We start from the raw sequence: 24,769 nt of genomic DNA, 5'->3' as shown, positions 1-24,769 counted from the left end.
TTCTGATATTCTGCTATTAGTTTAATTTCTACAAGAGTAATTTAGTTGCTTTCTTTTCCATTATGCATTCTTTGCTTTCCTTTCCATTCTGCAAGTAAGATTTCATTCAAGTAGTTAGTTTTCATTCAGTCTATAATTTCAATTCATCAATCATTTTCAAAAGTTTGAAAAAACTCAAAACAAAACAAAAACATTTTTTTCATGCCTCATAAGAATAGGGATAACTTAGGGAAATATTTGCCAACCCCCACTGCTTCAAATAGCCAACCTTCCCTCTTCTTCGATGGCTGTGAATTAGAGGAACCCTTAGGTGAGCAGCCTGAAATATTTGAAGAACCTACAGGGGAAGAAGAAGAAGAAGAACCCATTCCTACTAATCTAATGGCTGAAAATAGAAATGACAGAGGAAATAGAGAAAGAGTTGAGGGTGCCTTCCCCATCAGGGAAACCAATGGGGATACTAAGATGAAGAATATAAGCCCCTCTGCCCTTCCTCATTTCCATGGCCTGACCTCAGAAGATCCAGACACTTTCTTATTTGAATTTGTTGTCGTATTCTGAACCTATGACTACACCAATGATGAGCGGAAGTTGAAACTATTCCCAACCACTCTCAAGGATGCAACTTTGTGATGGTTCATGGGTTTACCCAGGGATAACATCACAACTTTGGCTCAGATGCAGCAAGCCTTCAGCAACAAGTATCGAGACTACTGTAGGGCTAAAGACACTAAAGAGGAAATTTTTAGGATGACTTAGGGCATGATGAATCCCTAGAATATTATGAAGAAAGATTCTTGCTTAGCTACAAAAGGGCTAAAGCTAGTCCTGCTTAGAGGAGTAAGGGAAGATCTTCTGGATACCCTAAACTTGCTAGCAGGAGGGGTAATCTACCAGTTACCCTATGAGGATATCAAGATTGCCTTTAGAAACCATTCTAGGGCAGCTAGGAAAAAGGGTAGGGGTAGTCAACCTATGGTCAGTCCATCCTCTTCCAATGCATCCATCAAGGGTGAAATTGGAAACATGCTGGAGGATTTCAAGAGTGATATGTTGCAAACCCTCACCCTATAGATGGACACTATGCACATTAAGAGAAAACAAGAGGAATCAGAGAGAGCCTTAGCCATTTTCTGCCCTAGATGCACCAGGAGGCACCCTAGGAATGAATGTCCATTGAATTTGATTGAAATCTGCTCAGTCTATGAAGAAAACCACTCCACAAACAAGTTCCCTTCTCTACCTGGACTAAAATTTGTATATCAAGGAGCTGAAGGGGTAACTGAACAGCTCTGCTATATAAACCAAAGGAGACCCCATGGGCCTAGGACATACCAGCAGGGCATGTAAGGGTCATCCCATGCATATTACAACCCCAACCAGACCACATCCATTCCCCGTTAGGGGGCCCTTGATCATCCTTCCTGGTCTACACCTCCTCCTTGGTCCTTTGCACCTCAGTATCATTCCCAGCCAACTAGCCAGTTATTTCAACCATATGCTCCACCACAACCTCAATGGAATGCACCGCCCTAGGGGTGGAACCCCCATACAACAATGCTCCAGCTTTATTGCCTTCACCACCTGCTCAACCAAAACTTTTACACTCTACTCCACCTAAACAACCCCAAATTCTTGCCCAACCAAATCCGAACCCGAACAACAGACAAGCACAACCAATATATAGTGGAGAGACATCCTATCCAGCTTATGTTGTGGAAATTCAGGAAATAAATCTGAGATCTGGGAGAGTACTCCTAGACAACCAACCTCTACCTCCACATAGGGAGGTTGAGGAAGAAAGAGAGGAAAGCATGCCTAAAGTAAATCCACCACCCTTTCTTGAGAGACTAACCCAACCACTCCAGCCTACCCCGGAAGAGACTGAACTTCTCAGAGAATTGAAAAATCTATGTGTCAAAATTCCAAAGACTCTGAGTTTGTATGGTCAAAAAGTTGTTAAGAGGCCCTGGACACCTTGAAGGACAAGTTAACCACTGCACCGATTCTCCTAGGCCCAAATTGGGTCCTTCCTTTTCATATACATGCTGATGCCTCACACAAAGCCATAGGAGAAGCTTTAGGCCAGATAGATGAAAAATTGCCTTATGTCATTTACTTTATCAGTAAGAATCTGTCAAAAGCCAAACTGAACTACATAGTGACTGAAAAGGAGCTCCTGGCTGTTGTGCATTCATTGAAAAAAATTTGGCATTATATTACAGGTTATCAAACATTTGTACATACTAACCATGTTGCAACCAAATTTTTAATGAATAAACCTAATGTGAATGCCTGGATTATTAGATGGTTACTTTTATTACAACAATTTGATCTAACCATTGTCAATAAGCCTGGCAAGGAAAACGTTGTTGCAGATTGTTTGTCCAGATTAACTTTTCCTACAAGTGAGGAAGGAATGGTTCATGATCAGTTACCGGATGAACACTTATTTTCCATTTCAGTTCTCTCTCCATGGTTTGCTGACATAGAAAACTATGTAAAACCAGATTCAGAATCCTCTGTTTTTTATTAAGGCCCCAGAAAGACTGAATACAAAAAGTATCTACAAAAGCTTCCTTCAAAGGTGACTTCCAGGTTCAAAGTGGAACCAACAGTCACAAATTTACAGCAATGCTATGAATCTTGAACTCCGAACACATAACATCTCAAAAAGAGAGTTATTTATACAATAATAAAATTACAAATATCCTAAAATTGTTTAAGATTTATTCTAGGAATGGAGAAGATCTTCATGGCAAGAAGATAGGGGCAGCTATTGAACTGCTTCTTGCTGTCCCCTTTTTTTCAGGTTGTGTTGGCTTTCTGTTTGATATTTTCCCCCTTTAAGCTGATTGATTGTTTATGTCCTTCACGATGGCTGAGTCCTTCAGTTAACCTTTCATCTGACTTCTTTAAACTCTGTTAATCTCTTTTGACTTTGCTGAGTGACCTTTTGACTGCGCATTTCAGGTTTTTACTGTGGTTTTCACAGTAAATCTTCATATATGGTCTTCAAACTATTACGCAGGCTTTTGTTTCTTTGTAAGCTTGAAATAGCAGAATTCCCTGCAAAACACAGAACTTATTAAGAAAAACATGGTGGCTAAGGGTCTTTAACGGCTCTGCCAAGCTTGAAAGACTATCGGAGGAGTATGGGGCGTACCGGAGGCTAAATGATGACTACAATGGCCGCAGAGGCTTATTGGGTTGCGCTGTGTAAAATAGGCGTAACAGAGGAAAGACAATCTTGGTTTTTGAGTTATCGGCGAAGGTGAACAGAGGTGGAGTGAAAAATAGGAATACTGAGGGATTAATTCTGGCGGGAAAGACTTAATCACGGTTAAAACCCAGATTAGGGGTGAAATGGAGGCTTTGGGTCATTTCCGCATTTAAATCGTAAATCGATTTAACATAGAAAATCATCACAAAACACATATGGCGGACTTGAAATTTTATTAACTCGAGTGGATAACGGCATCGAGCCCGGGCGGATATTGCTTATCACAATCGGAGTTGGCGAGTGGGAGGCCCATTACAAAGGACCGCGATAGGGGTCGGACGCGACATAACATTGAACTGTATTATATACGGGGTTGGGTCCGAGCCCCTTATCGCATATCGATGATCGAAACGGCGAAGGTGTATTGTTTTGATGGGGAGAGGCGATAAGGCGGATGCAATGTGGCGATAGACTATAATTTATATAGCGTCGGGTTTGTTGCAATCAGAGATCGCAACGGCGAAGGGATAAGCTTGAGCGAGGACTTGTGTTGTCCGCCAATGCGATTTTTCAAATAATACATAGTTTTATTTCAAAACTAATGTATATCACATTTTAAAGGCTCGCGGTTATATGCGATGCGATATGTTTATTACATAGTTTTATCAAATAAAACTATGTATATGCATGTTTTTAAAGGCCCATGGCTCTGCCGATTTGCGATGCGATATTTTATATAATGCATAGTTTCTATCGAAACTAAAAGGTTTTCGGGATATTTTAATGAGCTATATTATATATGGAAAAAGGAAAATTATGGATTTAATACTATATGTTAATGAAATATGAGCAGAAAGGGAAAATGACTAAGTATAATGCTCTAAATGAATCATTTGACTTTTCATATAACATCAATACTTAGGGAAAAAATATTTTTATTGGTTTTTACTTTTCCTAAGTAAAAAGGATTCTTACCATAGGAAAAGGGATTTTTAGTGGAAAATGGATGATTATGGATATATGAAGGGGAAATTAGTAAATATATGAATAAATGGAGGTGAATTGGAAGTTAATTAATCGATCTGTAGACCTTCATTTGCCTTGTATAATTGTCTTATGAGCATAGAAACATGATTAAATATTCTATTTAATCAGAACCAAAAAATGCTACAACAAAACCTACATGGGAACAAGTGAAAAGGAAAAAACTATCAATAAGCAGACCACATCAAATATCTGTCAGCCTTAAGAAGCAAACGAAACAACCTCTCAGCCTCCAGCGAAGTTTACTCCTCATGATCACACAACTTCGAATCCTTTTGAGCCATTAGAATTCTAGCAAACATAATGAAGAGAATACTTCCGGAAATAATTTCAGAAAACCAAGGAAGATTTGTCCCCAAGAGGCAAATCACAGACAATGTGATAATTGTTCAGGAGGCTATTCACAGTATCCAAAGAAAGGAGAGATGAATGATTGTTAAGTTAGATATGGCTAATGTTCTTGATAGAGTTAACCATAACTTTCTTGCAGCAGCTCTAAAAAAGTTTGGCTTTTCAATAAATTTTATAAAGATTATCTAGGCATGTATATCAAGTCCATGGATAGCTCCATTAATCAATGGATGGCCCAGTAAATTTTCCCAAAGCACACGAGGGATGAGGCAAGGTTGTCTGTTTTCTCCATTCTTGTACATCATCATGGTCGAATCACTGAGTGCTATTCTGGAAAATCAGAGAAAAGAGAAAAAAATAACAAGGATCCAAATATCGAGAGGAGTCAAAGATATAAACCACTCTATCTTTGCTGATGATACCCTTCTTCTCATAGGCAGGGCATCCTACATTATAACAAGACGATTCAAAAAAGTCTTAGATGAATTTCTCCTAACTTCAGGAGGAATTTTAAGCAACTCCAAATGCAGAATTTATTGCTAGAATACCCCAACAAAAACAATGCAGTGTATCTCACAAATACTGGAAATACCTTTACAAATAAATTAGAGCCACTTCACTTATCTTGGGCTGCCCTTAGCAAAGGAAGCGGTAAAATCAGAAGTTTGGAACAAGCAAGTGGAGAGAACGAGGAAAAAAATTCAGAACTGGGGAGTGATGTGGCTCAACTTGGCAAGAAGAGTGACACTGATTAAAGCACTTCTCTCGAACTTGCCTATATATCAGTATGCAATCATTATGGATCCGGCAAGTGCCCACAAGCAAATGGAACTGATAATTAGAAGCTTCCCCTGGCAAGGAGGAAAACAAGATAATAAAAAATTGAACCTTGTTAGATAAGAGCAAGTTACTCTTCCCTATGAAAAAGGAGGTATAGCAATATGCCTACCAGGACTAATGAACATTGCTCTAGGGACAAAAATTATCTGGAGAATGATAAATTGGAACGGTCATTGGTGGGAAAAAGTTCTAATAATGAAATACTTAAATTGTCATAGAACAAAGTTGCTCACTGATACTATTCCAAACAGGCCATGCACCCAAATCTGGAAATTGGTTAAAAGGATAATTTCTCTTATTAGAGATCAAATATCCAAAAATTCAGGGAATGGCAAAACAATTTCTATCTGGGACGATAGAATAATGGGGAAAAACCCCTTAAATCAGTAACAAAATTTAAAAGGACTTCAAAGATGGATGGAAGAGCAAAGTTTTAACACTCTTTATTCTATTTCGGATTGGGATCAGAATAACTGGGTAAGATGGAAAAAGCTGGCTACACCACCAAGACTAAAAAGTAAGTGGGAAATTTTAAAAGTTCATTTGGCAGGGGCTGCACTCATCAACAAAGAAGAGCAACATGACTTTGTTTGGGACCTAAATAGAGGGGATTACACAGTGAAATCGGGGTACAACCTCCTCCATAAACTTCACAATCAAAATGATTGGAGTCTTTGGAAGGCAGCTTGGAAATCAGAGAGTGCCAAAAATTAAAGTCTTCACCTGGACCCTTTTCAAAGGTAAAATTCTTACCTTTGAAAATTAAAAAAAAGGAATACAAGGGCTCTCAAAATGTGTCATGTGTCAAAAGGAGGAAGAAACAATCCAACACCTCTTCATAAACTGTATGGTGGCAAGAGAGCACTGGAAACAGGCAACAAGTCCTTTGGAAATAAACATAAATCCAACAATTCAGTTGACAACTCTTCATAAAAACTAGGATAAAAGCTACCCATTTACAAAGAAAAAAGGCAACAATAAATAGGATATGGAAATGTCTCCCTTCAATCCTGTGCTGGAAAATTTGGTTAGCCCAAAACAAATGCATTTTTAAAGAACAAATGCCAAATCTAGGCAAGATCCTAGCAAAAACTTGGAGCCAAGTTGCAGAGATAATACGTACAAATGGAATCTCAAAAATGAACCAGAACAATTTACAACAAGAAGAGAAAGACTGGTACAGCAAAGCAATGTTAGAAAACAAAGCAAAAGCAGAAGCTATAGCAAAAAATAAAGAATTTCACATAAACAAGAAATGGAAATTAAGATTGGAAGATAAAGAATTTGCAGAATGGATGAAAGAACAGAAGAGACACATTCCTTTTTTTACGGAGCTGCAAAAAATAACCCAGGTAAAGCAAGGGCAGGGGGAGTTATACTAATGGAAAAAAAAAAATAACCTATGAATGGAGCCTTGGAGAAATGACAAACAACAGGGCTAAAGCACACAGCCTTCTGCTAGGCACAAGGATTTTAAACAAAAATGCAATCAAGGACCCTATAATAATAGGGGACTCGGCTATCATAATAGCCGCATTGGATGCCAAAAGGGACTTCAAAAGCATAGCCATCAACAAAATCTATCAAAGGATCAGAATAAGTTTCGAAAGTCTGGGAAAAATAACCATAAAGCATGTCCTGAGAAACCAAAATAAGGACGTTGATAGCCATGCCAACAAAGCAATTGATAGACCAGTTGGGATTGTCAAAGAGAATAATGAAGTTTATGAAGAAAGTATACCATGACCCCCTCACCCAGTATGAGGATCGAGAATATCACAAGAAATATTACAGGGGGGGAAATAAAAAAGAAGAATCAAAACATTAATTCAAGAAGGAGATTGCATGAGGAAAACAGAGAATATATGTTAGCAGAGGTTCTCAACTGTAATCAGCCTTGCTTAGAGCACACGATTCTCACAATCCCAAAAAATCTACACTATATGATGAATCAAGATTTCAATTGTCCTCCTCTCCTAGGCGAAGACGGCATTAGTCATGTCAATCACGAACGCCTGGACCGTAATGGTATTGCAAGTAACAGTCAGGTCTCCACGTACACCTATGCAAGCTCCCAGGCAACTCGAGACAGTATGGCAATCAACAGCAGCAGGTCTCTCCTCAACAGAGACCAATAAATTAGGAACAAAAACCACAAAACACTGAAGAAATGCCGCAAAGTAAGAGTGAGGAGAGAGATGAAGAATCATTGCACAGGAACCGTTGGATCTCGAAGATCAACGGATGAGGATTGACTTCAGTAGTAGCGGAAGAGGAACTCGGAGAAGTTGTCACCGCCGTCGATGGTGGCAGATCTACGGCCATTGGGCGCTAACATGCTCGAGAGTTAGTCAAAGAGAAAAGGTGGGAATATAAGCAGGAATGGTATTTTGGGATGAGAATAAGTGGTAAGTGGTTTCAGGAGGGAACCACCTGATTCCACTCACTGATGGACACGTAGCAAGAGGGTGGAGTGAGAATACTGCTTTATCGGGCGGGTATTCTCCACGCGATTTGCCCACCCGAAATCCCTAATAGCCGTTGGATCTATCGCGAGTGGATCAACGGTGGTGGAGTGACGTGCAAGTTGATTGATCGGTGATCGGAGGTGTCCGTCAGATCTGACAAAGGAAAATCTACGGTGGAGATTGAGCCTAATAAAGGTAAGCATTGAAAATCGCGCCAAGGCTATGGAAAAGCGGAAAATGTTATTTCCCGTGTGTTTGTGTATATTCCCACTATATGAGGATAAAGGTTTATGGTTAAGTCCGCTTTATCCAAAGTTAAGTGCGGGTTTGGTTACCACGCGAGGCTTAAGGAGATCAAGTCAAAATTTGGAAAGTTATCCCATAGCTCAGAGCCATGACACTAGCACTATAGTTTTTGAAGTTTATAGGAACAGGGCTGTAAAAGTAGTTGTGGGGACTGCACTAGCATTTTACGCACTACTTTTGAACCAACCCTCCTCTGAATGTACAAGGAACTAGCTTCCTTTCCTTTTTTTTTTCCTTTTTTTTGCAATATATAAAAAGTAACCAATTGTGTTAAAAAAAATAATAATAATATGGATGCATGTCTCTTACTAAAACATTCTTTACTTTATCATTTCATATTTCTCATAACTAATACTTATTATTGATCTATGACTTTTTATATCTATATTTAAAATTAATTATTTCATTAACTATACAAATATAATTAGCAATTATATATCTATATTTAAATATAGTTATTTCAAATATTAAACACAGTGTTATATAAATCATAAAGATAATGATTAGAACTTTCTCTATAATAATTAAATACTAATTTTTATTTTATTTTTCATAAATATATATTCACGTTATCAAATTAATAATACTAATTTTTATTTTATTTTTCATAAATATATATTCACGTTATCAAATTAATATTAATTTGAGCATAATAAAAATATTATCTATGAATTGAATCCCACTGTAATTAAAGACCATAAAGTAAATATAATTCACCATTTAAACACCATAGTAAATATCTTTCATTATCTCAAGATATCACTTAGCTCTTTTTTCTGGTTCTTTTGTTATGACAAAGGGAATATAATGAAAAGAAAATAGGAACATAAACACCATGTGATGACGTTTTTCCATTTTCTATCCGTGAAATTAATATGGTTGATTATATCCATGGAGTCAGCTTTGAGAACAACCACTTCGTTATCCTTTATTTATTTTGTTTTCACTCTTCGAAGACACCACTAAATCTAGAAGGTATGTATTTATTATCGTGCAAACGTAATGGCTGAATTTTTTTTTGGGGACAACGGTCGACTTTTAGTTGTTTAGAGAGGCAATTAGTATGTGACGATAACCACGACAGCGGGACCTTCGCGGGTTTCACACGCAGTTGACACTGGAAAGAGCCCAGCGTGATGCCACCTCAGCTCAGGCATTGAGGCTACAATGCTTGTTAAGCATATAAATGGTCTTGCTGTCAGACTTACAGCTTCGGTTCGACGGTGATAACCAACAGGCACAACCCATAAGGAACGATCCCATCACCTAGAAAATACTACAACGAGCCACAAACCAACCACCTTGGGGAGGCTGTCGCGTGGCCTTCATCGAACAAGCCTATCTAGCCACATGGTTCTTGTAATGCCACGTCATCCACTGTGGTTTGTGTTTGGGAAAGCGATACATAATAGCTAAGTCAATGAGCTTTTCGTTCATCGATGTAATCAATTTCGTAAAAAATTATTGTTATATTTTATTAAATCTAATTTGATTTAGTTTGTAATGAAGGTATCCAAAATAATGATTAATGTATCTATTTATTACATATATTTTGAAATAAGATTTACATCTTCCTTTACATTTAATATTGTATTTAAAAGTTTAAAAAAAATACAATGTTTATTTATATTAATAAAGAAAAACAAAAAAAAACTCAATAAAATGCCACTCGTGATTTTATCTCCATATCCATTTTTTTTTTAAAATAAACTATGATTTTATTATTATTATAAATTGATAAAAAATATAGAAATTTAAAAGTTCGTTGAAATCTTGTTCTGATATTATATGTAACAACTTCAAAATTAAAATATGTATCTAATTAGATCAATAATGCGATTTACAATCAACACACCACTATTCAATTAATTAACATAGATATTTTGAGAAATAGGAGCAAAGACAATTACTTGCATTTTTGGATTTGAATGCTATTTGAATCCCACTAACAGCAACAAAGTTGTGGGGACGACCCTCCACCCAATTGTAGGCTCAGCTGCACGTAATCTTTCTACAATTGACAATTGGCCACCCCCGAGCCCTCAATCAACGTACTACTGCTAGGGAATCATTTGTCTCACAACACTTTTCTCCCCAGACAATGGGGGAAGGAATGATGAATCTCATCTTTCTCTTCGTCTATTAAATAGACCAAACAATAGAAAAGGGACCGCATGCACACATTGCATGTGTCAACATGCAACTTTTATTTCTTTATTTTAAGTTTTACTTAATTTAATAATTCTTTATTATTTTATTCATTTTTACTTTTTGATAACTTTATTTTTTATTTATAGTTATCTTAATTTAAATCTTTCTTATTTTATTTATTTATTATTATTATATTTTCTTCATTATTTATTATTTATTTTTTATTATTATCTTTTTTCTTTATTGTTTATCGTTTATTTTCTTATATTTTAATGTTATATTATATTATTTATTATGTATTATTTTTATTATTATTAGCAGACATTACACATATATAGAACCAATATAGATTCATTTTAAAGAGGATTAAATCTGTTGAGGTACATATTTTTTTTCAAGTTTTGCACTCTAAAAGAGGTCCCATAGGTTATCTTTAGCCTTGTGGAAGTTAAAATTTTCTTTCTTTCTTTCTCATATTTCCAGAAGTAATCATGGTTGCCTTTGCATAGTAATCATAGTTAAGAAGTCTTTATGTTAAGGATGGTCATTCCTAAACAAAAAAAAATACCCAATAACATCATCATTATTATTTATAACATTTATTTATGTAAGCAAAATTTATTTAGCAAAATGGTCCATTTTACAATAAGATGTGTATTTCTTTTTTTTCTTAAGTTAAAGTTGGCCCATGTCAAAACAACAAACGGACAAATGTCAAATGGAGATGAAAAAGATAGGCAATGCCTAGCCTGACCAATTTCAAAAGGGGACACCTTCGGTGTAATTAATTAATTATGAGCACACTCATAAGACAATAGGAGCCATATACTCCAACACTCCCTTTAAAGGCTAGTTGTCTTGATCTTAATTACCAAAGTCTATTTATGGTGTAACTAGGCATTTGAAAATATTGAAGATCATATAAAGGAACAATCATCTACCAAAATTATGGGTACCTAATCGTTGAAACCGTCAGTCCACTGGGATGTCCTTCATGTACATGGTTCATTCAACCAACATATTTGTACATGTACCTTTAATTCTCTTGCACCATTCCTTGGATTACCTAACCATGCTCTAGGTTTTGTCGACTTACCCTTAACCATGCTTTGAGTTTTCTCACTCTCAACAACGCTTAGGGTTTTCTCCATTGGCTCTCAACAATACTTAAGATTTTCTGGACTGACCCTAAACCATGCTACATGAATCCCTATCCACATCCCTCTCACAAGTAGTTTTTAACTTACCACAAACCCTCCCTACACAGTGGTTTATGGCTTACTACAAACCTCTAATTTACAAAGTAATTTTAAAATTACCACAAACTTTATAAAGATACACATGCCTAATCAATCTTAACTTTTCAAAAATCTTGCTAGTACACATGTGACTCACATGATAACATGATTGGGAATCTAATTTATTCTCGACACCTTTATCTACCTTTGTCAACATCCAATCTTAACTACTACTATAATTACTATAATGCTTCCAAAAAAATATTGTCTCTATCTTATAACAAGATACCAAATTGTAGACTTTTGAATCTCATACTTTCATAACAAAATACCAAAAGACTATTTGCTCTATTGTGGACTTCTTTGTCCTCTCTTCATTGAAGCAGTTTTGGATCTCGTACCTTTTTTTTTCATAACAAAATACCAAAAAACTATTTGCTGTAATGTGGACTTCTTTGTCCTCTCTTCATTGAATTTAGTTTTGGATCTCGTATATTTTTATTTTATTTTTGTTATGTGGAGTCAGAAATTCTAACAAGGCAACCCCATATTAAACTCCCGGCAAAATCACCTAAAAAAAATAACCACCGACATTTTAAATGGAGACACTTACATCTCAATACCGCTTACATCGGTATACCAAACAAGCATAATGGAACTGTAAAAAACACACATGATACAACATTAATTCAAAATTTGGCCGCGTTTTCATATAATCCCGGATAAAAATTTTGGCCCATGACTAAACCTTCCTGAATGGCAGCACCCATGGCTACAGTCTCATCGAGTTCACCCCTTTACTTGGTTGCTTATACAAATTCTTGAATCTTCGGCGCTCAGTGGTACCGCCTACAAGAAACACTTCGACAGAGGGAATAATCCCTTGATGATGTATTCGTTGCAGAGCAGGCAGGATCGCCGGCCTACCTACATCTCACCACTGCACAATCTGCAGAATATGTGGCTGCATGGGATGAAGGTTGTTCCCTTCCGCCATGCGCACACAGCACAACAGATCCAACCCTCCATCGTGGTTGTGGTTGTCGTAATCCTCCTTCGGATCGCATCCTTTTCTCTCGTGGTGGACTGCTTGCTGGAACTCAATAATGGCCGGCATTCAATGGCATCCCTAGGCTTTCTATCACGTTCAGTCGCGGGTTTACAATGGGCGGATTTAGTCGGAGCAGCTCTCCCATGTCGACAACAATTTCTGCGGCTCTTTCTTTCAAGTGGTTCTCATCTTTGATTTAAAAGCAATGCGATTCACTTTCCTTGGAGGGGGTGATTCAACTTGGCGGCTCTGTCTTCTCCCAACAGAAACTTTTAACACAACCGCCCAATCATGCAGCTCCAGCACGCAGATGGTTGTACAAATCTGATTTTATGCAGCCGAAACTCAAATTCGACTTTGGATTATGCAAAAAATGCATGAGCTAGGGGTTGCAATATCCCTTGTTCCATCTGCTAAGATCCCCGCTTCATTAGAGGTAACGGGGTCAGATTCTACTTACCACAAGTGCCTGGGAGGACGACTTCTGACTCGGCTCTGACTCTAGCCTGCATATAAATAGCCACATGATCGGCATCGGCCTGCCCGCTCGTAAGCGCTACTTTACTGAAAAAGCCTCTTTCTCCTCCCATAATCATGAGCAGTTCTCTTCACACGAACAGCTCATGTCTATTTTGGGTGCGGATTTCTGCTTACACCCTCAGATTTACCGGATCAAAACCAGATCTCAAACCTTCTCTCGAACACATGATAGCCTTCCTCACAAGGCTCTTAATTAATAAGATGATGAAGAAACAATTCACAAACAACACACTCTATTCTCCTAGATCCTGAGCCTAGTAGTTTCAGACCAGGGTTCTAATATCAAATTAATTTTTCATAAGCATCTATACATTAAACAGATTAAGGTTAGATATAAATACAGTGAATTGTTTTAAAAAATAGAAATTATATTTAGCACACAATCATTTGGATAAAGAAAATTTCAACTATACCCTTCAATATAGAGGCCTAATCTCTTCGAGAGAATCTAATATCAAATTATTTTTTCATAAGCATCTATACATTAATCAGATTAAAGTTAGATATAAATACAATGAATTGTTTTAAGAGATAGAAATTATATTTAGCACACAATCATTTGGATAAAGAAAATTTCAACTATACCATTCAATACAGAGGCCTAATCACTTGGAGAGAATCTAATATCAAATTAATTTTTCATAAGCATCTATACATTAATCAGATTAAGGTTAGATATAAATACAATGAATTGTTTTAAGAGATAGAAATTATATTTTGCACACAATCATTTGGATAAAGAAAATTTCAACTATACCCTTCAATATAGAGGCCTAATCACTTGGAGAGAATCTCTCGAGCAATCTAAAGTACCTATAATAAGCAATAATTCAATAACTAATTAGTTAAATACTCCACCAAATCTTTGATAAAAAATATCCAAAATTTAACATGTGATATTTGGATATGCCAAAAAAATCAGTAAAATGCTCTATTTTAGTGTGTTTTCTTGATTCCTGTCATATCCAACTTCACCATCGCATCAATGCAATGTGATTTAAATATTCTTTTGAAGTCTGGGAATCACCCACAAATGGTTAAGAATACAATCTCTGCAACCCATCAATCCATCAGGGGAGTCAGCTGTATTTTTGGGACATTTTAGTGAAGGCATAGACCAAGCATAAAATGGTTTTGGCTCTAGGTGGATAAGAGCATCCATATATTCTCATTTTGGTAGGGAATTCAGGAGTGCAGAGTTGCAGCAGAAGCAGAGGCACAATTATGCAAAAACAGAAAAAGGCATAATTTGGATGAGTTACTTGTAAACAGTTGTGAGTAGTCGTTGGAATGCTGTGTATGAGAAGCCGAGTCCATTGCGTTCAGTCCTAATATTTAAATTTGATTTTCCTTTGATCATAGAGAATGAAGTTGTTATGGTGCTTGGCGAATATAGCTGTGATGATTGTAGGAGCAGCGATAGCGGAAGTGCCTCCATATGCATGTGATAGCAGAAATCCAGCGACACGATCTTACACTTTCTGTGATGCTTCAAAACCTATAACAGTGCGCGTAGAAGATCTAATATCGCGGTTGAGTCTGACGGAGAAAATTAGCCAGCTAGGGAATAATGCATCGGCGGTGCCACGCCTGGGAATACCCAAATACGAATGGTGGTCGGAAGCTCTGCACGGAGTTGCCGTGTGGGGAGGACTGGGCATTAACTTCAACGGTCCCATTCATGGAGCCACCAGTTTTCCTCAAGTCATTCTAACCGCTGCGTCCTTCAATAACACACTCTGGTATCTCATTGGCCAGGTTTGAAACTTGCCTCTATATTTCTATGATGTTTGAACACCTATATCTCATCTTGGTTATCAATTGAGGAAGGAATTCTCGCCATTGCAATCTTAATTCTATAATGTTATGAATACCTATAACTCATCTCAGTTAAACAAGGAAATGTGTGTTGTGGTTGTGCAGGCGATTGGCATTGAAGCGAGAGCGATATACAATTCAGGGCAGGCGTCGGGGCTCACACTGTGGACACCCAATGTCAATATATTCAGAGATCCTCGATGGGGTCGAGGTCAAGAAACTCCGGGTGAAGATCCCCTGCTATCTGGCAGGTACTCTGTTGCCTACGTTAGGGGATTGCAGGGCGATCTCCTCAATTCCTCCTCTGAGGCAAGCTCTTCTACTCGTTTGAGAGCTTCTGCATGCTGCAAGCATTACACAGCTTACGACATGGATAACTGGAAGGGCCATACTCGCATATTTTTCGATGCTGTGGTAAAACTGCATTACGAACTCTGCATTCCCTTGTTTGATCTGATTTTTCTAGAAGGAGGTAGTGGCTAGCCATCTTTATTTCGATCGTTTATTTTTCTATCTTTGGATCGTTGATTTAGCCTTGATTTCGAAAATATTCTGAATAGAGAAGAACAAAAGTGAGGTTAATTTTTTTCATTCATTTCTATCTTAATAATCCTATTTTAAAATACTCCTAAAATCAACCATCCAATTAAATTCAATGGTCATTTCTGTCCTATCCAGCCTCTTCCATAAGTTCAATGTTCGATGGTAATGGTCTTCCCCAGCAAGGGAAAAGATAGTCCCCGATGCCCTTCCAGTTGCAGGTTTTTATGCCAGTCAGTTTGTACACCGTATGCTTGTGCACCGTCGTCATCAGTGTTGGAATTTCAACAAAACAGCCGATCGGTGTGGACAACTTCATCACCCATTTTCACAGTTCAGAAAGAATGTCGGTAGTCATGACATTTTTCTAATAATATTTGATGGGCAAAATGGCCCATGATTCCATCGCTGGCCATCACACACTTATACTATTTGTACTGTGATGCAGGCATTACAGTCCTATACACGCAGGCATACAGCTTTCTCACTGTGGACCATATCTCCATGGCTTACATCCCTGCATCTTCAATGGAACATAGGATATCCACCAGTATTCAATATTGCTTAGAATTGTATATAGGTCTTTAGAATTGAAAGCAATTCAAATTTGACTACATTACGTTACTCCAGGCAGCATTCAATGTTCCATAACACGATATATATTTACTATTTATTCTCCTTGAACACCTGGTTTGTTATATTTTTCATATAGAATGCATTCGCTTTGAAACACCAGCACAGTCCCATCTAAATTTAGCCATTGCTGCTGGCAATTCCCTCTCCTCTGTGTCAACAACGTAAAAAACCCTCTATAGTATCCTAGTAGATGCCTAATAAGCAGCGTCCAGGAATTAACCACTGTAAAAACCTCCTATTAAGTGCCAACAGATATTAAAATACTGATTGCAAACCGCAAAGTTTAGCTTTGCACGGAGTTAAAGATTCCCCCAATTTCCTCGCTTCTCTATGCGCAACCAAGTCTAATTGCAATGCTTCACTATGCATATCTGGAGTACACATAAATGGCTGAGGTTGGCAATTGGAAATTGGGTGTGAATGGGTTTGTGCTAATTAGGAGTGATTTTGAAATGTGCTGTTTTTGAACAGGTCAGCCAACAAGACTTGTTGGATACATATCAACCGCCGTTCAAGAGCTGTGTGCAGGAAGGGCGTGCCAGTAGTATCATGTGTTCTTACAACAGCCTTAATGGAGTTCCAACGTGTGCTGATTTTAACCTTCTCAACAAGGCCGCGAGAACTGACTGGGGACTTCAAGGGTAATGTTTCTTCAGATGTTGTGTTAGATGCGGAGTATAACTCCTTGGGTGAATGACACTTCTCTGATATGAATTTCGTGTTTCAGTTATATCACATCAGACTGTAGCGCTGTCTACCTTGTTTACACTGCTCATCAGTATGCTCGGACTGCAGAAGATGCTGTAGCAAACGTTCTGAAAGCAGGTAAATGCATATAAAGTAGCAATGACCGATCTAAACCTAGAAAGCATACAAATGCATATAACCTAGCAAACCCATCTACAGTCTGAAAGCAGGCAAATTCATACAAGTACACACCCTTCTTAATTCTGAAACATCACGACATATCCCTCTTAACTCAGGCTTAATATACATTTGGAGATTCTGAAGATAGAGGTTGCATATCATCAATCCCAATCTACGGCCAATTTGATTTAATGGGTTGTTTGTGTAACTCAAGATGTGCACCTTTAAAACCCTAAAAACAAATGTTAATGGATCCCTCTCCCATTCGGACTGTAAATAACCCTTCTCTGCTAGTTTGCAATCATCTAGCAATTTTATTTTAGAAAGCCTTGTTTCAGTACATATGTTTTCTCTATAATAGGAGTACCAACTACTGCTTCTGCTTCTCATAGTTGTACACCCACATGTTTTTGTGTCAGGGCTGGATGTAGAATGCGGAAATGTTTTACAAAATTACACATTATCAGCAATAGAGCAAGGAAAGGTGATTGAATCAGATATCAACAGAGCCCTTAGCAATTTGTTCTCTGTACGCATGCGTCTTGGGCTTTTTGATGGTGATCTCAGCCACCAACTGGAGGGAAAACTTACACCGCAGGATGTTTGCTCGGAGGAACATCAAAGATTGGCATTGGAAGCTGCAAGGCAGGGCATTGTGCTTCTCAAGAACAGCAGAGGATATCTGCCTCTGTCAAAAACACAGACCAAGTCATTGGCTGTCATTGGGCCTAATGCCAACAATGGACTTACTCTCCTAGGAAACTACTTTGGTAAGTCTTGTTAGAAGAATAATCAGTCATAAATAACTGTTTCATTCTGCAATCTACGCACGTGTGACGTATGTGCAGGTAGTTAAAAGTACTAATCCTTTCTGCTGCTTCTTGTGAATGTCGAGGTCCCCCATGTATCATCATAACACCGCTTCAAGGCCTGCAGAAATATGTTGCCAACACTCTGTATTACCCTGGGTGTGAGAACGTGGCATGCATTTCTACCAATTTGTTCGGAGAAGCTCTAGAGAATGCAAATAAAGTGGATGCAGTGGTTGTAGTTGTTGGCTTAGACCAAACCCAAGAAATGGAAGACCTAGACCGAACAGATCTGACTCTGCCAGGCCAACAAGAGATTTTAGTAGATCAAGTTACCCGTGCTGCCAAAAGCCCCGTGGTGCTTGTCATCATCTCTGGCGGTCCAGTGGATGTGTCGTTTGCAGTAAATAATCCTCAAATCTCTAGCATTATTTGGGCGGGCTACCCTGGTCAAGCTGGTGGTCAGGCACTTGCAGAGATTATTTTTGGTGACTACAATCCAGGTATCTTATGATCCCATCCATTTATTGTTGTTCCAAAGCATACTATTGGGATTTTATACTTCTACACTATTCCCTTCCCCTTCATTTACATTTTTCAGCCATTATTCTCTGCTATATTGTCGGTTGGACAAGTGAGACTTGAGAAATATTATCATACATAAAAGGTCATGACAGCAATGAAAACATTTGGTTTCCATTTCTATAAGCAAGACAGCTCTGAGAGGGGCTTGAAGTCTTTAAAATTAGTCCTCCCTATTTGTTGCGGTTTTAATTAGAGTGGTTGGCAACTTGGCTGATCTGTGTTCCAAGGGATGCTATTCTTTCAAAATAATGCAACAGGGACAGACAGGAGTCAGTAAAAATTAGGATTTTATAAAAAATAGGGCCATTAAATTATCGTTGTAAGCTCATTTAATTTCACGTACTATTCTGATTTTCTAAATTTTAGCCATCTCCTTACCGAGAGAAGTCCAAGGTTTCGCTGAAATTCGATGAGACTATAACCTTCTTTTAAATTCTCTAAATTTCTTGGTATGAAAAGTCGATCAAATTTAACAACATAGATTTAGGTTCGGGGGATCTATTACAGTAGCCATTATACTATTATTTCATATTGCCTTATTGGCCAAACCTTATTCTTTTCCTGAAATTTAACGAAAAGATAACCAGAATGCCAGTGACATCTACACCATGATTAACAATTGCAACAGAGAAGATTAACAATTGCAACAGAGAAGAGTAGAGCAACAAAATATCCTTACCCAACATCCTACAATTGGCATCTCGATTTGCTTGATCATTGACTGCTTCTTCCGATGGCACTCTTCTTCAACAGGAACAAGGTCTTATTGGATCTTCCAAGAAAAGACTGAGCTGTCGGTTCCTTTTGCCCTCTACATTCGCCATGGCTGCACTTTTTCTGAAGATGCCATACTGAGCGATGATGAACTGATCTTTAATTTTGGCCAACCTATCCATTAGATCTTCTTGGGGTTATAAAAGGATTCTGTTGGTCTTCTCTACTGCAACAACTGCTCCCCTGGCCAGCCAGACATTGAAGCTAGAATTTGAAGGCTCTTGATGGCTAGAATTTCATCCCTACTCTCCTTGTCCTTAACCAGTTTAATTTACCACCTTCCTCTTTGTTAAGTCCCCTTGACATTCTCCAGTTATACCCCGGCTTGGAAGTTCTCTAAGGTAGGCTGTTTCAAGTAGGATTTTCTTTCTTGATATGCTTTTTTCTGCTATTAAGTACTGCATTCTCCAGTTCTACCCCGGCTTGGAAGTTCTCTAAGGTAGGCTGTTTCAAGTAGGATTTTCTTTCGGCAATTAAGTAGTGCTTATCCAATATTGTTTTAAAATTCGATTGTCAGTTTCTTCCCATGAAAGGCAAACCATACGGCAGAAGGATTTAAGTACTTGGATAGATGTATTTATGTATATTTTTCAAAGGAAATCATCCTCTCTTAGCCCGACGGAGGTATTTGGATAGATGTATGTATGTATTTGTTTGCTGAGGGAAATCATCTTCTCTCAGTCAGAGGGTGAGAGTGAGAGTGAGGGAAATTTTTGTAGGGAATTGAATTGGATAGAGAAATAACAACCATTCTGCACAAACACCCAAGATAACCCCAATTAACATAGATGTATGTATATTTGTTATTGTTCAGGTGGGAGATTGCCCATGACATGGTACCCTCAAGACTTCGTGAAGATACCAATGACAGACATGAACATGCGTCCAAATCATGATACAGGTTATCCGGGCCGTACATACAGATTTTACACAGGGAAGAAAGTGTTTGATTTTGGTCACGGACTCAGTTACTCAACATATTCGTACAAGTTCTCTTCCACAACTATAAATAAAATTGATCTGAACGTGTCAATGGAGAATGTTGAAGCCCTTGATAACACAGGAAAAGCTCATGTCAGAGTGGAGAACATCCCTTGCAGGAAGTTAACATTCACATCTTCCATATTTGTCAGGAACAATGATGTCACGAATGGTAGCCATGCACTGCTGTTGTATTCCAGGTCCCCTGCAACCCACAAAGGAGCCCCACAAAAGCAGCTAATTGGATTTCGTAGTGTTCATGTCCCAGGTAAACAGACAGCCAAAGTTACGTTCGAGGTTAACCCTTGTGATCACCTCAGCACTGTTAAGGAGAACGGGGAAAGAGTTTTGACCATTGGTTCCCATTCCCTAATTGTTGGTGATACTCAATATCCAGTTTCACTTGTCACTGAACACTACTACTAGTGCTGCTACCTCTATGGATAGTTGGCTTCATGACAGTATTCTTGTGGCAAAATAAAATAAAAGAACGGTGGCAAGTATGGTTTTAACGACTGCAGTTGCTGCCATTGTGATCCCTAAATAAACGATTATTTGCCTCCATTTATTTGATTACGTTTTGCAGCTCATTTCTGGCATTGTGAACCCTAAATTAGTCTTAGATTATTATTTCTATCATATTTCTCCTTTGTTTCCTATACTGTAATTTTATTCCCACTTCAAAAGTTACATTGTAATGCAATTTGTAAAATCTCTAGTTGTAGTTAATGTTTACGGTTTCAACGTGGGAATTTTGGAATTCAAAATAAAATCCATTTTTCCCAGAGAATTAAGTAATAACAAAATTTGAAATTTCAAAGAAAAAAACATAAAATTAAAGAAAATACAATAAATATGTTTGGTAGAGAAGGCCTCATCATCTATAAGTGAGCGGATCTAATGCAAAAATAAAACATAAAATAATATACAATATAAGAGGCTTTAAGCCATATTTTTCTCATTATTTATTTCAACTATATAATTTTATAGTATGTGGATTAGTATTATTTTCACATTTACAGCTCATCAAGAAATAAAATAAGGAAAAGGCAAGTAGCATGTAATACAGAGTTAGAATAAAAACTATATTCTATACTGTGAAATACCCGAGAGTGGATTAGGATTTCATGAATATATGTTAATAGATTTAAGGAATGCTATCACAGATTAGGATTGATTGTGGTGTAGAGGTTTTCAATTTTACATTAGGTGTATGTTAGGTTTGTATTTACAATTAATTTATTTGATGTGAATGTTTGTTTTTATGCTTTGAGTATAATTAATATTTTAAAGATAATTTGATAAGATTAATAAAACTAAATTTCACATATTTATTATAAAAGTTACAATATGACAACACATATATGTATTAGTGATTTGTAAACAATAGGCTTATGTTATGTTTATTTCATTAACTCAGATTTCAAGGACAATTTATTATTTGTGATAGTTTTTGTATGTAAATTTTAACACTTAAATGTGATATATAATCATAAACTACCTCTAGGTGCTTGATCGATGGATTGTAGATCTTTTGTACCTCTCCTAATGATGCCTTTCCTTTCAGTGTTTCTTATTTGATAAAGCACATTTAAGATACATGCATTGATCCTAGTCTAAGTATACTTTAATGTTCAAAGTGACTTAGTTACAAAGAATTCAACTTGTACAACAGAAATATAATTATTTAAAGGGGTGTGTGAATTTATGGTATGGCATTACATTTGAGAGATGACATTGCATTCCAAGTCTTCTTATGGCTTAGACATTCCCAACTTTACTTTGGGGTCCATGTTATGTTTTTATCTATAACTAATTTGTTTTTTTGTCAATGTTTGTTTTTTGTTTTGAGACAACCAATATTTTAAAGATAATTCAATAAAATGATCAAACCAAATTTCATATATTCATCATAGAAGTCATAACTCAACAACACATATATGAACTAGTGATCTATAAACAATAGGTTTATAGCATGTCTATTTCACCAATATAGATTCTAAAGACAATTTACCATCCATGGTTGTCCGTGTATGTAAATTTCAACTTTGAGATGTAAAATACAATCATAAATTACCTTTTGTTGTTTATTCTCAAATGGTTTTGTAATGTGAGGCTTGAATGTCAAAGTAACTCATTTCAATGGCCAGTTATTGTCTTGGAGATGTTTCCACTTCTAAATCCTTTCTTGTCATAACTAGATTCAAATTTATTCCAACAACTTGTTGCCAACATAATTAGGATGAAGTCAAATTTGGAAAACACATCAAAAATCAATGAGAGTAAAATAAATAAGACAAAGATTTTAAAAGGAGTGTTGAGAAAACATTTTTTTTATTCATTTAAACTTCCCTTTCACCAAGCCAAAGCACAAAACATCCCCCCACATTAATGTACAATTCATACAATTGTGTATGGCTATGTACAACCTGTCAATGAAAGAGAGAAATGATCATACATCTGAATAGTTGTTGAGAACTAAATTTTGTTGCTACAAGATGGCTTCCTAAGGTTTGTTGGATTATATATCAACCTTCAATGAGTTATAGGCAACCAAATAAAGCTTCAAAAAATCATTGGTAGCTCAGGATAGCCATGGAAAATTTTAATGGTGTTTTTCCTCACTTACAATAGTCAAATTCACAAGAATTCATTTCAAAAATATCTGCAATATTGCAACAATAAAACCACAATGCCCACAAATCTCCAATCTCATAAAATCAACCAATGGTGGAGGATAGAGAGTTGTTTGTTTATGTATTTACTCGTAAGTTATTGCAAATATGAAGGAAAACTCTAACACTATAGAGATAAATGAAATCTTAGCTCAATAATTAAACGCTACATCCATTAAATCTTCAGACTAGTCATTAAGATGCACACAATAACTTCATCTAATTGCAAATGCAACATAACATTGCAAAATAAATAACACACAAGGATAAACCAATGCACGTGGAGACATTATTTACCTTGGAAACCCAATGGGAACCAACATTTAATTGGCTTCAATCAAGCTCTCTATTATTTGACAATATGTAGGTTATAGGCTCTTTGGTTCATCTTCATGCTCCACATAGAAATTTGGGTAGCATTTCCTTCACTCTCAGCCAAAAAAACACTTATTCCTTTGTGGGGAAATGATATATAGGAGGATGGTTGAGCTAAAGAATTGTGGGAAATTCGAGTCTCCTCAACCCTTTAGCTTCCCCAAGTTTGTTTCTCCTTGTCTTTTATCTTATTACATTTGAGGAGAAGTATCATGTTTTAATTGTTTAACTACATGACTTTTTTTATTTTAGATACTTTTCCTTGCAACAACATCAGGTTATTTAATGAACATGGGGTCAGCAGCAGTACCTTGGAGTTGTAAGAAACAAGCTACAGTCGCCACTTCTTCAGCAAAAGCAGAGTACATTTCAGCATGGGAAGCAACATGTGAAATTGTTTGGTTGCGCGGAATTTTGCAAGACTTGGGCATTTCTCAGGCAAAGGCTACGTCATTATTCATTAACAGCCAGTCAACCATCAAACTTCCCAAGAACCCAGTTTTTCATTCAAAGACAAAGCATGTGGACACCAAGTATCATCATATCAGATATCTCATTACCAAAGATGTCCTCAACCGAGTTTATTGTCCTTCCAAAGATCAGATCTCTGACATTTTCACAAAACCACTTGGCAAAATAAAATTTACTAAGTTCAGGGATGAACTTGGTATCTGTTGTAATGTATATTTGGATCATAGGGGGAATGTTAGATAATCCAAAAATACAATATTATCATAGGTTATAAAATTGGAATAAAATAATTATTAATTTAAGATATTAAATTAATAATTATTATTCTAGAATGTTTAATTATTTAATGAAGACATTTAGAATTAGTGTATTGTTGTAACAAGATATGACTCTCCAAAAGTGTCGTATCTTAGGCTCTATTTTAGGAGATTTGTTAGCTAGATGGTTTGAATAGCATTTATTGTAAATGGACACTTGTTACTTAATAAGTGATCCATAATTAGAGGTAGTTAGGACATTGAGCTTATAAATAGCTCTTTGCAAGAGTGTTTGGTTGTTCGGGTGTAAACTCTTGCAAAATCAAATTATGTAATTATTTTTTCTGATTAATAAAATTACGTGTTTGAGGACACTTCTACCATTAATGTTTGCCCTGTGATTTCATATTAATGCAAGGTTAGTCATCATTTGTGATGGCATGGAGGCCCTCGTGCCAACAACCTAATCTCCTTCCATGTCTATAGCCTCAAGCCTTAACGATGCCAATCATTATAGAGCTTGAGTCAATAGTCAATTATCTCTATGCATATTTGATTTGGATCACACTTCTCCATTAGGAGATTCTTGGTCCTTAAATCTTCCAAGGATAGGTGAGGGAACTTGCTCCAAACCTAGTTCCATTCAAAACATTTTTCCTTCCTTGGAAATTTTCCTTTGATGCCAATTTACAAAATATATTTCAATCCTTTGTGAATTATTCATTCCTTAGACCGCATAACTATTGGACATAATCCTTTAGGATTTTTG

At 36.9% G+C, this 24,769-nt stretch overlaps 1 protein-coding gene across 1 annotated transcript; it reads left to right on the top strand.

Moving 5' to 3' along the window:
- The first annotated feature begins 14,109 nt into the window (after positions 1-14,109).
- LOC149233515 (putative beta-D-xylosidase 7) lies at positions 14,110-20,812 on the top strand. Its single transcript, XM_089379782.1, has 7 exons — positions 14,110-14,970; positions 15,136-15,444; positions 16,678-16,847; positions 16,934-17,031; positions 17,493-17,843; positions 17,969-18,385; positions 20,056-20,812. The coding sequence occupies exons 1-7, from the start codon at positions 14,578-14,580 to the stop codon at positions 20,646-20,648; spliced, it is 2,331 nt and encodes a 776-aa protein (XP_089235908.1). The 5' UTR covers positions 14,110-14,577; the 3' UTR covers positions 20,649-20,812.
- Positions 20,813-24,769: the final 3,957 nt, after the last annotated feature.

This window comes from Pinus tabuliformis, chromosome J, assembly GCF_031772625.1.
Source record: "Pinus tabuliformis cultivar Carrire ecotype Pingquan chromosome J, CPIR1, whole genome shotgun sequence".
Classification (NCBI taxonomy): domain Eukaryota; kingdom Viridiplantae; phylum Streptophyta; class Pinopsida; order Pinales; family Pinaceae; genus Pinus; species Pinus tabuliformis.
The sequence above is the reverse complement of the archived record's forward strand: the minus strand, read 5'-3'. Positions and strand labels throughout refer to the sequence as shown.